A 12778-nucleotide genomic window follows, 5' to 3' on the forward strand; every position below is an offset into this window, starting at 1 on the left:
GATTTCCTTTTTTCCCATCGGTCAGTTTTGTTAATATTCATTTTGTTTTCTGAGTTATAACTCGTGTTTATATCTGTCCTTATTAACAATTATTACATACAAGGCGTTGTTATTTATGGCTTGGTGCCTTTATGTACCTTCTTTCATGTTTTGTGGTTATTTGGTTGTTAGTTGAAGCATGGCATCAGTATATATATTTTTTATGTATATAATAATCCACCTAGACCAGGGGTGTCAAACTCATTTTCACCGAGGGCCACATCAGGTTTTTGGTGAACTTCAAAGGGCCGATTGTAAGACAGTACAGTAAGGGCTCGTTCACACCAGCGTATTTGCGTACATAATATACAGTGAATAGAAACCATTGATGTCAAGGAGTTCATTCACATAATGTATATTCTCACACAGCATGACCTATTTTGTTTCAAACTACGCACCCCAATAGGCCATTGAAGTGAATGGGCCGCGCAAATACGTGGTGAATGCGCAGGAAGCCTATGTATTCAATGCATATTTGCGCACCATCTCAGGGGCCCATCTGCGTTCTTTTCTGCGTGCCCAAATACGCAGGCATAAGCGATTTTCGATTGCACAAATACGTAGCGTATTTGTGCGCCTGAAATGCAATTACGCCCGTGTGAACGAGCCCTAATAGTGACCCCCATAGTGGTCGCAGTAGTAATAGTGACTCTGATAGTGGCCCCAGTAAAAATATTGACCCCCACAGTAGACCAGTTAGTAATAGCGACCCCCACAGTGGCCCCAGTAGTAATAGCGACCCCTACAGTAATATTACTCCCTCCCAGCAGCAATATTACCCACTCCCAGCAACAATATTAACCCCCCCACACAGCAACATTAACCCCCACCAGCAATATTAACCCCTCCCCCCTGCACCAATATTAACCCCCTCCCAGCAACAGTATTAACCCCCACCCACCCAGCAGCAATATTAACACCCCCCCCCCTCCTCCCCTTCCCAACCCACCAGCAATATTACCACCCCACCCGACCCCCGCAGCAATATTAACCCCCTGCCAGCAACAATTTAACCCCCACCCCCCAACACACCAGCAATATTAACTCCCTCAGCCCCGGCAGCAATCAGCATTATTAACTTTCTCCCAGCAACAACAATATTAACCCTCACCCCCCAGCAGCAATATTAACTTCCCCCTTCCCCAGCCATATGCTTACCTCCACGATCCGAGGAGGAACGGTGCTGAGCCCGGGTGGCATATGAACTTTTCCCACAAGACTTCTGCACTATTGAGCAATTCCAGCAACCTGATTGGTTGTTTGGGGAATCAGCCAACCCAGACAACCAATCAGGTTGCTGGAATTGCTGACTAGTGCAGAAGTCTTGTGGAAAAAGTTCATATGCGTCCGGGTGTGCACTGACATCAGTGAGCAGCACGGCACGCTTCCTCCCTGAGTCCTCTCCTGCGGAACTGAAGAGCAGGGGACTCAGGGGAGAAGGGATCAGCGCTGTCAGTGTGATTACCAGCGGGGAGCTGCGGCACCCCAGCTGGTAATCACTACAGTGGTGAGCGGCCGTCGGCACGCCGCGGGCCACATAACACAAGGCAGCGGGCCGGATTCGGCCCGCGGGCCTTGTGTTTGACACATGTGACCTAGACCATTCCTAGATGGTAAAGAGGGTGACAATTGATAGATGCTAATATAAAGTATCACAACAGCATTAAGAAGCAGATGTATAACTCCAGTTAACAAGTAAGAACACCAGGGACTTACCTGAGACAATGATAGCACCAAGAGGACGTGGACCAGACCAGAACTCCAATGTGAGGAGGAATAACCGTCGCCTTCTGAGAGGAGGGGCCGGAATATATACTACAATAAGGGTTGATTGGTTGGCTGGGGAGATCACCTCCCCATCGACTAATCAAACTCCACACCAACAGAGGGATGTTAACAAGTCGGCACAGGATGACATCACAACTAGTGCGCCAGGGCAAACACTAGCAAAAGGCAAAACTAGAGAAGAATTAGTTAGGAAAGATAAGGGGGAGTAATTGTCTGTGGCCACCACCTGCAAAAACAATCCCTCTTTGGAGCTGTCTTGTTGTTGCCTCTCTATTGCATCGGTTGTCACTTTCACTTGCAGGTGAAATTGATTTACAATTGCTTGTGCTTCCAAACAAACCGGTAGCCCAGCAGTTTATGTGGCTTGGAGCTATACTGTGATGCTTAATTGCTCCCTCAATTTCTGATAAACTGCTGTTTTCCAGCATCTACACAATTCTGACAAGTCTTTTTTTGTTGCATATGACCTTTTTATGATTGATGGTTTTCTAGATAGCATACAGTAATACTGTGTTTCTCCCAAAATAAGACCCTGTCTTATATTATTTTTTGCCCCAAAAGAGGCAGTAGGTCTTATTTTCAGGGGATGTCGTATTATGCTTACCTAGCAGGCTCAGTCCACGACCCTCCCGCTGCTCTCCACAGCTCACATGAGCTTTCCGCAGTCCTCGGCTGTTCATACATCACTTCCTAGTTACGTGATTCATAAATCACGCCTCCAGGAAGCGATGGCTGTGATTGGTTCTTCGACCACTGCTTAGCAAATTAATGCATCACTGGATGAACCAATGTGATGGCTGTTATTGGTTTATCCAGCGCTGCATTGATTGGCTAAGCAGTAGTCAAAGAACCAATCACAGCCATCGCTTCGTGGAGGCGGGTTTTATGAATCCTGTAACCAGGAAGTGATGTTGTACAAGCGGTGAGGACTGCGGGAACTGTGCTGAACCTCTAGAGAGCAGTGGGAGGGACCTGGACCAAGCCTGGTAGTGTAACTAGGGCTTATTTTCAGGGTAGGGCTTATATTTCAATCCAAATAGTAGGCCAAAAGTAGGCCTTATTTTCAGGGAAACAGGGAAGTGCTCATCATGTAACTGGTTAACTACAATAAGAAACATTGATGTTTCGGCATCTGAATGCTGGTGAACCCTCTGCTATCTCATCCTTGAAACACTCTTCTGATTGCTTTTTGTGTCTTTTCTCGGAAGTTGATAAGGCAGCAGTGTTCATCAATGGGAAGTATTAAATCAAGGCAGGAACTGGATACTGTTACATATTGCCTCAGATGCAACCCAGTTCTAAGCTTGAATGTAAGGCTGAAGACAAACATCTGGCCAGATATGAACCAGCAGATGTTTAAAGCATTATCTGTATCGCCGTGTGTCAGATCACGGTCAGCAGTATTAACTACTTCAGGGCTTTAGTTAGCATTATGATATGACGGGATTTGGAATTTGCTATTTTTTTTTATAAAGGTATAAAAATGTATCTTCTAATATTTGTAAAATAAGAACAGTTGACTTTTTCTTGCAAAAAAATAATAAATATAAAAAGGCCGTAATTTTAATTGAAGTCTACCGATCATTCCAAAAAAAGAATTGTAGATGTACATTAGATGTGGTGTCGGCCACGCAGTGTCTAACCTATATACTCCATAGAGTTGAAAAAAAGACAGTTTCAAAAATAGCTCCAAATTAACCCAATGTGAGCATCACAATAACATTCAATGCATTATATTTAAAAAATGGAAATTTTTAGCCTATATGCTTGGGAGAATAGTGGAGATATGTAGTTATTAGAGTGTCAGCATTATGACCAGCAGCTGTAAAGAAGGCCCCTCATTGTGAATAAGATACATGAGCAGTGGATGAGAAGGGCCTCGTTAGTCAGCATCTCCCTCAAGGCAGTGGCGTCAAGAATTTGACAGCATGACACCCCCAAATATAGTGACAGTCACAGCACCCCTAGATATAGCGGCATCCAGACTCACCACCAGCATATTTTGCCTCCTTGTCCTCCGCAATTAAACCTATCGATTCTGTGGATGAAAATAATTTGCTGAGTGGGTTAGTCCTGATGTGCTGGCAATCTCCTCCCTTTTACAGCATGTCACTGGTATAACTATAGGGGATGCAGTTGCACCCGGGCCCAGGAGCCCTACGGGACCCATAAGGCCTCTCCTCTCCATATAAGGAGCCCAGTACTATGAATAAAGCATTATAGTTGGGGTCCCTATTACAGGATTTGCATTGGGGCCCAAGAATTTCAAGTTACAACTCTGTGTTAAGGGGTTAAGAGAAGTTGGGGGGCCCCAAGATAAACTTTTGCACCCGGGCCCAAGAGCCTTTAGCTCCGCTACTGCAGCATGTTACATACAGGCCGACACCGCTACACCTCTTGTGAACCTCACCTGAACATTGTGGAGAGAGGCTACAGCTCCCTCCCGTCTAGGGTATATTGTTTTATTCTAGGTCTATAGGCTATTGGAAGGTGTAGACGATACTATACTATAGAGGGGTTGTCCTACCATAATAAGTTATCATTGGTGGAGGTCCGACCACTGCATCCTCTATGATCCTTATCAAGACTATAGTATTACTGCTGAAACCTCAAAATAAGTTTATGACAATGGAAATTTATCAAAGCGACCCTCCGGTTTTGGGACACAAATCTGTACCTGAACTGAAGGGAATAGGGTATTTTATGGTTCAAAATGTGTTTTTATTTATATAGAAAATTATGCATTTAACATTAAATGTCATCAAATATTGCCAGGTAATATCACGTTACTATTTTATGTCAACTTTGTATGCCAAGATCTTAAACCAAATAAATGAACAAACTTATCTTGGTATTGTTTTCTTGGTTTTAACCATCTATGAAAAACAAACAAAAACAAAAAACAAACAAAACAGCAGTTATTTAGAATTGGAGAAGAAAAGGGGGGGGGGATAGGAAAAAGGGAAAAAAAAAAAAAAAAAAAAAAAAAGGAAGAGGGAAGGATAAGAAGGGGAGAGGTGGTATGAGTAAAGGGGGTCCGACCTATTAACCATTGAAGTAACCATCAAGTGTTTTTTAAGACTTAATTTTGATGGGCTGATTGGGTTTGTCTTTGGGGAATAATGCCACTTGTAACCCAGGATGCCAACTCTGGTGTGTTACGGAGCATAATCCACATGGACCAGGTTGTCAGGAAGTTGCTGTGCCTTCTCTCGTCCTTTGCACATATTTCTTCCATATGCTGGATGTAATCTATCGCTTCGATCCACATCACCCTTGTGGGGGGCGATGGGGATTTCCATTTCCTGGGAATTATTTGGCGTACGGCTATGACAAAAAATCGTAGTAGTGATTTTTTGACTTGTGTCAAAGGACCAGGGAACATCGACAGAAGTGCTATTTCTGGGGATAGTTTTATATTTTGTCTACTCGTCCATGCATAGAGCTCGCCGACCTCTTGCCAAAGGGGGCAGATCATCGGGCACGACCACCAAATATGAATGAACGTACCTTTCTCTTTTAAGCATCTCCAGCAGACATCTGAATATTGTGGGAAGGCTCTGGCAAGCCCCGCGGGGGTTCTGTACCACCTTGTCAGGATCTTATAGTTTAATTCCTGTAATTTACTCGAGATGGTGGCTTTGTGTGTTAGAATATAAGCTCTCCTCCATGACTCCTCGGGGGGGAATAGGGTATTTTACCTGCTGTCATTCTTCTCTGCCGATGACTCTCTCAACCTTCCGTTTGTCATCCTCTTGTCAGTTGTCCAAGATGGCCAGTGCAATTTTCCATTGGCTGTTCAACATTGCCAGCATCTCTGGAGCACATGCTCTGGCTGTTCATCATTACTGGAGCACACTCCACAGAGCATACTTGGAGTGTGCTAGCTGTGCTTCATGCAAAAGCAGGGCTGAAAACAGAGCATTAAATGGCGGCACCCAGTGAAAAATCTCTTTTCTAATTTATTCCGTGCAGCATTAAAATGGATGCAGAAGCAGCACAGATGTAGCAGTCAGAAGCCATTTCTCTGTTTCTTGATTATTTAGAAGCATCTGTAGACTAATGATAGAAGCCTGGAGAAGTTAAAATATTTTGTTGGTTCACTGCAGAGCAGGAGGAGCCGGGCAGGCTGATATATAGATTTATGGGGAAAGATTCTTGTGTCTTATTCATTTAAACCTTTGGTCTCTTTGAGCTGAGCAGTCCAATGGGTGGAGCTAGCAGTGACTGACAGCCTTCCCTGTATGTACAGTCATACACAGATAGCTGTCAATCACTGATAGGACCGCTCACTTCACCGCAGCTCAGAATGAGCAGAGATATAAATGAATAAAATACAAGTTCTACTGAATCTTTTCCCCATAGAACTACATATCAATCTGCTCGGCTCCTCCGGATCTATAACATCTGCTTCAAACTTATGGTCACATGATGTGCAATCTGGCTGCTGGTGCTTGATTGTTTCATCATTGCATCCGCTGGAGCATGAGCAGTCCAGCAGGTCACATGATTCATTCTGTGATATCATGGACTACTCTGGGAGTAATCCAAGAGTGTAATGATGAATGTACCTAATGCTACCTAATGTACACTGTGCACTGCTCTGTGATTGGCCAGCACTGATCATGTGAGCAGTGCTGACCAATCAGAGAGCAGGTATAAGGTATTAGTAGTCTAACTCTACCAATGCATTGTGGGGATTAGGTAGTCTGAGGTTTGCATCAGCCATCATGGGCACCCAAAAACGAGACCCAGACGTGACAGATCAGAGGGGCTTCAGCAGAGAAGACCATACCTCTGTTCCCAGTACAACCGGAGGGTAGCGTTAAGCAACGGACTCACCACCAGATCTCCACATTCTTGAGACGTCTACTGTTGCTCCATCATTCAGAAATGGACCGGGGTCTTTTAATAATTGTACAAGAGTTGTTTCTTGACCAAAGTCTCCAGTATTTATTACTTTTAATTTGTTCCTGTTTTTATAGGAGGCAAATCAGTGCACCAAATGTGCTCATTACATCGATGAGGAAACCTGCGTGAGAAGCTGCCTGCCGGCTTATTATGGTGACAGTAGTAACTTATATCCAAAGTATCCTGATAAGGCTGGAGTCTGCCAGTTCTGTAGCATGGAGTGTAAGACGGGGTAAGTCTAAGCAGAGCCTCGGAAAAAGCTCAACTATTAATTATGGAGCATTTTTATTATCCCTGTCTAGATTTCCTACAGCCGATGCAATGCCTTGTGTAGATAAGGGATGCAGGTTACTGCGTGCAGAACATCATCATCAACATCTCTTATCTTTATTCTTTTCCCCTATATTAGGAATGTTGCACTTTAAAGGTCATGTACACATTTATAACCAACCTTGTTAGGCTGCATTCACACGGGTGATTTTCATACACATGCGAGGTCCATCCGATAGCGATATGGACGGAAGTCGCACGTGAAAATAACCCATTCATTTCAATGTGTTTATTCACATGAACGGTTTTTCTCTCGCAGTGAGAAAATCACTGCATGCCCTATTTTTGGGTGATTCCTCAAAAAGAATTGCACTCGCCTGTATCTAAAAATTGCATCTAAAAATGACAATTGAAACTACTTTTCAAATAGTTTATAAATTCGCTTGCTCTAGAATTCTGGCGTGAAAAAGTAGAGGGCTTTTGTGCTGCAAAATGCTACTTTTCGCTATTGGAAATATGAAACAAGACCTCTGCAGCACCACCAACTGGATGGCGGCATTCCTGCAAGTTACTGTCAAACTTTTTAAACAAGCCTTATAACAATGACTGGAAATTGTGAGCCAAAGCCAGGATAACCATACACAGACAGCTGTTTTGGGCTGATTCCCCCACATCACTGTACAGTAGACTTTTTTGCTTGACTAGTGAGTGGCCTTTAGACGTGGGTCTGGAAGGGTATTGTTTCCCCTTAGGGAGAGCACCTAGGTATATGAGAAGACTTATAAGGCCATCCATGCTACTCTGGGAAATATGCAAATGATAGATGGAGTGTGCGCAGCCCTTGCTAACTTTTGGGACAAAAAAAAAATAAAGCTACCAAATCTGAATATTTGAGCTGCATTGTGAGGTTGCTAAGAATCGATGTTAGCAATGTATTTTAATTTCTGGGAAAGCAGAGTAACAACCAATATGGTCACCATTATAGTTAACTCAGGGATTTTACCCAGCCTGCAGCGGCTCCAGAAAGTCAAGAGTGCCCAGTTACAGAATGACACATGGCTCGAATCCACTACATAACTGGCCAAATTTGTAGTTCAACTCTCTTAAAAACCATATAGTATCCCATGTGGCCATCACGCTGCTTTCCCTGAAACAGATATAACTAAGAAATGACTAAACAGAATTAATGCTACTTGGCAGAAGAGAAAAATTGAAGAATTTGAATTTACCGGCTATTCTATTTACTACAGCAGGAAATGTTACTTGAGTTGTAAACTTGGCCACATGGCTAGCTAGATTTTTATTATACCTATAAACTGTGTTTCACATGGTGAATGTTAAAATATAGCAAAAAAATCTGCTTTCACACACTGCATTTTCATACTTTTTGTGCCATTCTTCATGTCTTTTCTGTTTGTTTTTTATGGTGCGTTATTTTGTGTAGCTACTAGATAAAGTCAATAGGGAAATATGAAAAGCACTTTTTTTGTGTGTCTTTTTGGCGGTCTTTTTCATAACTTTTTTGGATCAACACAGCTTGTTCTAGATATGGCCCTTTTTATGGCATTTTTTTCCATAGGCTTCTTAAGTATACTGGCTAAACGCCGTGAAAAACAGGTTACAGACTGAATACATTGAAAAGTCTCTGTTAAAGACTTGTCTAAAAAATGCAATGCAAAATACAAAAATAAACCCCCCTGCCAAAAAGAGGATGTGAATGCAATTACAGGAACCAGGGGCATAACTGCAGGGGTACGGAGGTAGCTGTCACAATCAGACCCTGGTGCATTCTTCCCCAAACACTCATATTATAAATAAACCGCACATGGTTTTTGCACTGAGACCCAAAAGCTTTACAGTTCCAATGTGAACATTTGATTTTCATAGCTCTGTGATAATATAAACCACTAATACCTTTGGGGATTATGGGATATTTCACTAGTTCTATCATGTTAATAAGGCAGATCTAATATACGTCTATAGAAGAATTAATTCATTGCATTTCCTTTTTTTGATTTGTGCTGCCATCTACTGACATGTTCATAATGAGCAGTTACACTGTAGATAATGGTTTGATTATGTATCTTTCCCTAAAATGGGTAGCTGTCCATCCTTAAAGGCCTACAGTACACAATATAGAGGCTACCCAAAGAGCTACCCATTAAAATAGAGGCTCCGGCTGATGTCCATCTGCTAAGAATATGTGAACTTTAAATGGGCCTTGCTACAACATTACTGCAATGTTAATAAAGACGTGAGGGGAAAACTAAAAGGGGTCTTTTCTTGCATAGTATAAATGGACACATGGGGCAAGCTAGTTCAGGGCAAATCTGACCCAGTGTAGAGGTGTGTGATGGCAAGAGCCAGCACTGACATAGTGCCAAATCGTAGCTTTTTACGTTTTGGGTCTGGTTGTCGGGATTTGTTTGTACACCCCCGTCTTGCTTTTTTTTAAAAATATAAATATTTGGTATATTAGGGGGTATGTTAGAGAGAAGAAAAATAATGACATTACACTGTTTTTACCCCGCTGCCGGCTACAGTTATCAAAATATGGCACTCTAATGGAACATCCTGGCCATGTTACTTGTACCTTCCAGTACCGTTCTCTGCTCCAGTTTAGATTCAATGCCTACAACTCTGAGATGTAAGGGTGCAAAATGTAAATGCTTATGTGAAAATAGTTTTATTCTTCTTTTGACAGGTGTACGGGTCCTGGCATTGAAGGCTGTAAACCTCCTGGGTAAGACCATTGGATTATTCTAATAGACACTAAGATTGTATGAAGGTATCTGCACATCCTGAGATTTATTCTTCAAGTAGACGTATCCTAAACCAAAAATAAGCGGATCTATCAAGTAAATAGCACTGCAATTTTTGGGTTTTGAAAACTAACTCTAAAGTGCTGGCTGCTAGGGGTCTCCCTTCCTTCTAATTTTCTGTCCACTGCCTGTTGTCCAATCTATCTCTAGAAACAGAGAAAACAAGATGAAAGTGCAGGTGAGTGTTATCTCATGCTGCCCATAGAAGTCTAGGTAGAGAGGAGCAGGAGAGACAAAAGCAGAGAGAGTCACACAAACATGCTGTTGTAGGAGTACAATAAGGCTGCATGTCTACGGGCGTGATTCCGCCAGCGATAAATCGCTGGTGAATCACGCTGTCTGAAGCTTTCCATAGCATTGCTATGGAAAGCACAGCCGCTGTATCCACAAGCGGAAAATCATAGCGATTCTCCGCTCGTGGGATTCAGATTGCAGGATGCTGCGATTTGCCGCGATTCTCAGCGGTGAGCCCATCTGTCAGATAAGCTCAGTGCAGGGAATCGTCAGCTGTCTCCTGCTCCCAGGCGGCGGCTCCCGCGGTGGAGATCTGCTGAGGGATATTGCTACACCCCTGACCAGGCACCCTAAAAATAAATTTATACCAGCAACACAACCATTTGCACACAGAAATTGGGCAAATAAATGCATAATCACTAGAGATGAGCAAGCACCAAAATGCTCGGGTGCTCGTTACTCGAGTCGAACTTCCCGTGATGCTCAAGGGTTCGTTCCGAGTAACGAACCCTATTGAAGTCAACGGGCGACTCGAGCAGTTTTGTATATCGCCGATGCTCGCTAAGGTTTTCATTTGTGAAAATCTGGGAAATTCAAGAAAGTGATGGGAAGGACACAGCAACGGATAGGGCAGGCGAGGGGCTACATGTTGAGCTGCATCTCAAGTTCCCAGGTCCCACTATTAAGCCACAATAGCGGCAAGAGTGTCCCCCCCCCCAACAATTTTTATTTCTCAAAAACCCTCATTAGCAAGGCACACCTTAGCTAAGCACCACACTACCTCCAACAAAGCACAATCACTGCCTGCATGACACTCCGCTGCCACTTCTCCTGGGTTACATGCTCCCCAACCCCGCCCCCCCCCCCCCCCCGCACGACCCAGTGTCCACAGCGCACACCAAAGTGTCCCTGCGCAGCCTTCGGCTGCACTCATGCCACACGCTGGCCTCATAGCCACACCACCCTCATGTCTATTTATAAGTGCGTCTGCCATGAGGAGGAACCGGAGGCACACACTGCAGAGGGTTGGCAGGGCCAGGCAGCGACCCTCTTTAAAAGGGGCGGGGCGATAGCCCACAATGCTGTACAGAAGCAATGAGACATCCAATCCTGTGCCACCTCCGTCAGGAGCTGCAAACGTGGGCATAGCAATGGGGAATCCATGTGCCACACAGTATTCAATCTGTCAAGGTGTCGCATAGCTCAATCCACACTTTGCCCTCTGCCCCCTACCCAAGTCAGTCAGTGCCTTTGTGGTCAAACACCGCAATGGGAACTAAGTTTGCACCAACAGCATAGGTGGGTCCTAGGAAACCCAAGACATGAACGAAAAATTAATCTGAGCGGCCAAACATGGCAGACTTGCACCCGCCCACGGCATAAGCCTCGGCCCACAGATTCAGCAATCCTAGGCTGGAAGCGGACTTTCACTGCACCCAGGACATAGGCCTCTGCACAAACCCTCAGCAATCGCGTGCCTACAGCGGACTCTAATGCTAGCGTAGCTGTGCACGTCTCATTAGCGCTGTATTGCTCCTGTAGTTTGTCCCAATGCAGTGCCCCGGATAGTAGAGCTAACGTCAGATTAAATACAGCTGGGCTTCGGCCCACACTGCATGCCCCAGTCAGACTGGGGTTCTTTTTAAGAAGTCACAGGCAGGTACAACTCCATGTGGACCGACAGCATGGGTGGGTCCCAGGAAGCCACGGGCGTTACATAAATAAATCCCATTGCATTGCCCAGCACAGCTGAGGTAACATCAGATTAAATGCAGGTGGGCTTTGGCCCACACTGCATGCCCCAGTCTGACCGGGGTTTTTAATACAAAGGCAGGTACAAATCCCTAATGTGAAGTCCGTGTGGACCCAAAGCATGGGTGGCTCCCTGGAACCCACCGGCGGTACATAAATGTATCCCATTGCAGTGCCCTGCTCAGCAGAGCTAACGTCACATACAATACAGGTGGGCTTCGGCCCACAGTGCATGCCCCAGTCAGACTGGTAATATGTACCTTAACAGTAACCGCGTTGGTGGGAATGTGGTCGCGACTGCGGACCTAGTAGCGCGGTTTTATTTAGTTGGTTTTCAGAATGTGGCCAGGATTAAGTGGGCCGTGGCGGGGGGATGGTGGGGGGGCTCTCTTGTGTCGTTAAAGGTGAAATTCTTGGACTGCCACCAGACGGACCAATGCAAAGGTATTTGCCAAGAATGTTTTCATTGTTGGAGGAGGAGGGGGATGTTTTTGAGGCACTACGTGTCCTCTCCACGTGTCCGTGGTTATATGCACCTTAACAGTAACCGCGTTGGTGGGAAATGGCCTCGCCGCCATCATGTCTTTGGGAAGCCTCCGTTTCCACACCCCAGTGACATAGCATTAGCAGCGGTATAGGCAGAGCCCAGAATTAGTAACATTTCAGCGGTAGCATTAGGGACAGGCCCCAGTAACATATCACTAGCAGCAGTATAGGGGGAGCACAGTATTAGTTCCATTTCAGTAGTAGTAGCAGTCTGGACAGGCCCCAGTAACATATCACTAGAAGCAGTATAGGGGGAGCACAGTATTAGTTCCATTTCAGTAGTAGTAGCAGTCTGGACAGGCCCCAATAACATATCACTAGCAGCAGTATAGAGGGAGCACAGTATTAGTTCCATTTCAGTAGTAGTAGCAGTCTAGACAGGCCCCAGTAACAATTCCGAAGCAGCAGTATAGGGG

The 12778-nt window shown here is 44.6% G+C and overlaps 1 protein-coding gene across 1 annotated transcript in view; it reads left to right on the plus strand.

Moving 5' to 3' along the window:
* LOC136590992 (epidermal growth factor receptor-like) overlaps positions 1-12778 on the plus strand; it is a 213838-nt gene that overhangs the window by 166232 nt on the left and 34828 nt on the right. Inside the window, exons 15-16 of the mRNA XM_066588457.1 lie at positions 6813-6970; positions 9713-9751. Coding sequence (XP_066444554.1) covers positions 6813-6970; positions 9713-9751 — 197 coding nt within the window. The remainder of the gene's footprint in view (positions 1-6812; positions 6971-9712; positions 9752-12778) is intronic.

The sequence above is a fragment of the Eleutherodactylus coqui genome, unplaced genomic scaffold (assembly GCF_035609145.1).
Source record: "Eleutherodactylus coqui strain aEleCoq1 unplaced genomic scaffold, aEleCoq1.hap1 HAP1_SCAFFOLD_26, whole genome shotgun sequence".
Taxonomy (NCBI): Eukaryota; Metazoa; Chordata; class Amphibia; order Anura; family Eleutherodactylidae; genus Eleutherodactylus; species Eleutherodactylus coqui.